This window comes from Etheostoma spectabile, chromosome 20 (genome assembly GCF_008692095.1).
Source record: "Etheostoma spectabile isolate EspeVRDwgs_2016 chromosome 20, UIUC_Espe_1.0, whole genome shotgun sequence".
In the NCBI taxonomy this organism is placed as follows: domain Eukaryota; kingdom Metazoa; phylum Chordata; class Actinopteri; order Perciformes; family Percidae; genus Etheostoma; species Etheostoma spectabile.
In genome coordinates, this window is record NC_045752.1 from 14,846,589 (window position 1) to 14,850,108 (window position 3,520).

Below are 3,520 nucleotides of genomic sequence, written 5' to 3' on the forward strand. Positions count from 1 at the left end.
GGTGAATTGTATCATGCTGGATTACCCTTACCTTAATTTATCTGTGCCAGCTTTGTATCTGGAGACTCTGGCCATCAACAAGGGCAGGGAGACGGCATCCAGCCAGCGCTTCTCATACTTTGGTTCATTAGCAGAGGGCGAAGAAGGTGAAGGAACCTGCGTGGAATACATGAACAACGCAATGAGCTTTCTGCCCCTTTTGGCCATCGGCGATGTATTCTGCACCATTTGCATTAACACATCATTCATTTCTTAACCCTGGTTAACCAGCTGTACAGTAAGTAAACATCAAAATGATGTACTTTGACACAGAGAATTACCGAATAACACCTGGACTTTTGACCATTACTGTCTAGTTAAAGTGCTGAGCTGTTACTGTATGCACTCAGAGGCTCCCACTGTCTTTTCAATGCAGGCTTGTCTCACCTGAGGATATAGAATCACTTTCCAAAACACATTACAAACAGCAGCACTTGTAGTTTTTCTCCATTTGCCTGATTATCAATTGTACTGTAATCAAGTATTTTAAATGTTAATGAAGCAGACAGCAGAGCAAGCAGCAGAACCGGATTGCATTTTCTTTTCTGTGCTGAGTCAGCTCTGAATTAAATTGAACAATTTGTTCCCGTAAATATTTGAAATGCTTAATTTTCCCTCAGTTTTTTTTCTCTCTTCAGAATTAAGGTTCAAAAAGGAAACTCATCTCTGGCTACAGTAAAGGGTTTACTCAAATACGTTGATAACAGTTCTGATCTACTCCTTGGTTTAGAAGATACACATTCTACACACTTTGATTTTGCTAACAGGTTAATAAAAAAGGACCAATATTCAAAACTAGTTGGTGAAAAAGCTAACAGTCCTGACAATGGATGAGATTGTAAGCATGAATTTTCAGTCTTCCCTATGCACAGATGCTGTCCATCCAGTAATTACTACCTCGCTGTTATATGCCTCCGCCAACTAGTCGAGTTGCAGTTTACATCCATGTCCCTCAAGACTCATATGTAGTAAAGACTTAAAAGCAGTTTAATAAAATGGTATTAAGTGTATTTTTTGGCAAATCATGGCTGCTTTACACACATCTTCAACCCCCAGCACAGGAGATCTATAAAATCTCCACAGTTTCAAAGCGGGCACCCAAGATTAGTGTCACAAATTCAGTATCCGACTAAGTGTCTCCCCTTCTGTTCCGAGTTATGGCGTTGAAAAAAGAACAAAGCGTTTTTTGCAGGAATTGTGATTTCGCAATTGAGTTGGCCTTTGGACTTTTTCCACTTTCAAATTTCGTCCCATTAGACATTGAGTTATGGCAGGTCACAGTTCCCTTAGTCTCGCTTTGCCAGACCTTTCTCCACAGTGCTGTAGAGGAGGGTCTGGCTAGTCCATACACCATTCCGAGATGGGAGAAAGACGTGCACTGGTTTATTGGCATTTCTTTAAACCAATCACAATCGTCATAAGCGGTGCAAGTGGTGTAGTCCACGTGATATGCAGGTATACAAGGTATGCCCACTAAGAAAGATCCAGGATTTCCATATACCCACTTAAAAATGCCACATGAAACGCAACAACGTACTTTTCATTATATTTTGAATTGTCATCCGTGTTTTTCTTCTTCACATAGGTTAAATAAAAGCTATTTCCACCATAAATTGGTGCATAACAGTGTATCCGAATACAGGAAATGAAGTCGTTGATGCTCAAGATCTCTCTGGAGGAGGACAACCCCACCAAAAGGCAGATTCTGATTTTACAGATTTTTATCATATCGTAATATGGCATAAGTGGTGTCTTTTCCTTGTTTTAAAGGCTGCATTACAGTAAAGTTGTCATTTTCTGAACTTAGACTATTTTAGCTGTTCTATTATTTGCCTTTATCCACTTAGTTATTATAGCCAAATTACATTTATCAAAAATCACATTGTGTAAATATTTTGTGAAAGAGAAAAAAAATTGTGGCAGAGAATCGTAATATCAATTCTAAGCTAAGATTCATATTTTTCCCCTGAATCGTGCGGGCCTAGTCTGGACAGTTCATAATGGCGCAACAGATCAGAAATGTATTTTGGCCCAAAACCATTCAGTGCTTTATTATCCAACAGTAGAATTATGATTCAGAATGCAACAGCATTCAGATCTGAGACCTGTAAAGACAGAGTTACAGTAGTCTAAAGATAAAGACATTGACAGTTTTTCTAAATCCTCTTGACACATAAGCCCTTTAGTTTTGAATATATTCTTAAGGGGATAATAAACAGATTTTTTTTAACCGTCTTAATGTGGATGTTAACAGGTCAGAGGCCATGCCTGCACCAAGATTTCTGTCATGGTTTGTAGCCTTTACTGGTAGCGACTTAAGCTGAGCAGTTGTATCAAATCTAGTTATAGCAGGATACAAGACAGAATCCATGGCAGTTAGTTAAGTACTTTTCTACTGGTCAGTGTTTGGATCTGAACCCAGATTAACACTCAAGAAGACTGTTACTGAATTGATAGGCTGTAAGTTGGCTAGCAACCACCTTTTCTAACCGTTTAGTCATGACGGCGAGATCTGGTCTGTGATTGCTTAAATCAAGGACAGAAATTAGGTCTTTTTGTTGGAGTATCCATGGCCATTGTAAAAGTAGTGGTTACAAAACCAGAACAGAGATTCATTAATGATGTTCAGCGTAAGGTTGCCGAGAATGCTGTTGAGAGCACATGTGATTGGTTAAGAACTTACCATTTTAGAAAAAGTGTTGTAGAGAACATGTATACGCAAATCATTAATTCCATGATTATTACAGTTGGTAGAATTGTGGCTTCACAGCCCAAAACACCCAATAGTGACGTTTTTTAGATGCTTATACAATTAGTTCAAAAGTCCTCTAGTACTGATGGCAGAGCATCAAAAAAAGCACCATAGGTTGACAAAAGCTTTGATAGGTGGAAGAGTGCCACATTTAAATGCAAATCATACCACACTCAATGAAGAACAGATGCATTACACATTATCCAATGAGTTACAAGCCTAGGGATCAAATGAGTGAAGCTTTAGCGCAATCACCAACAGTGAATCATTCCTGCATCTAAAGATCATCTGTCAGCACAAAATCCCCAAACTCCTCCAGACAACTGCAAACAATCTGATGCAGCCCCTGTAGCATTGTGCACACACAATGTAGGTAGATGTGTTCATTATTAAAAAAGCAACAACAACAACAACAACAACAACAAGTCACCTGCCTTTCCCTGAATTCAAAATGGCAGAACATTTTACCTGAGCATTAAAATAGCCTCTGGGATGAATGAGGTCAACAGTGAACAGCACTAAGTAAAATGGCCTACCTTTGCAAAGTGAAGCACATCAATGCTAAACTACAACATGTCGCATGCAGACCCCTGTCAGCTCCTCACCATGCAGTAATTACTACATTTCTGAAGAAATGATCATGCTTTGCTCCATTTATGTCAGTACAAAATGTTTTAGTTATGTCTCAAGTGGAGCACTGCAACAAGTAGGTGAGGTGGCAGGAAATGT

The 3,520-nt window shown here is 39.1% G+C and overlaps 1 protein-coding gene across 1 annotated transcript in view; it reads right to left on the reverse strand.

Moving 5' to 3' along the window:
- Positions 1-3,520, reverse strand: part of sntg2 (syntrophin, gamma 2) — a 69,420-nt gene that overhangs the window by 30,491 nt on the left and 35,409 nt on the right. The window contains exon 9 of the mRNA XM_032500070.1: positions 32-156. Coding sequence (XP_032355961.1) covers positions 32-156 — 125 coding nt within the window. The remainder of the gene's footprint in view (positions 1-31; positions 157-3,520) is intronic.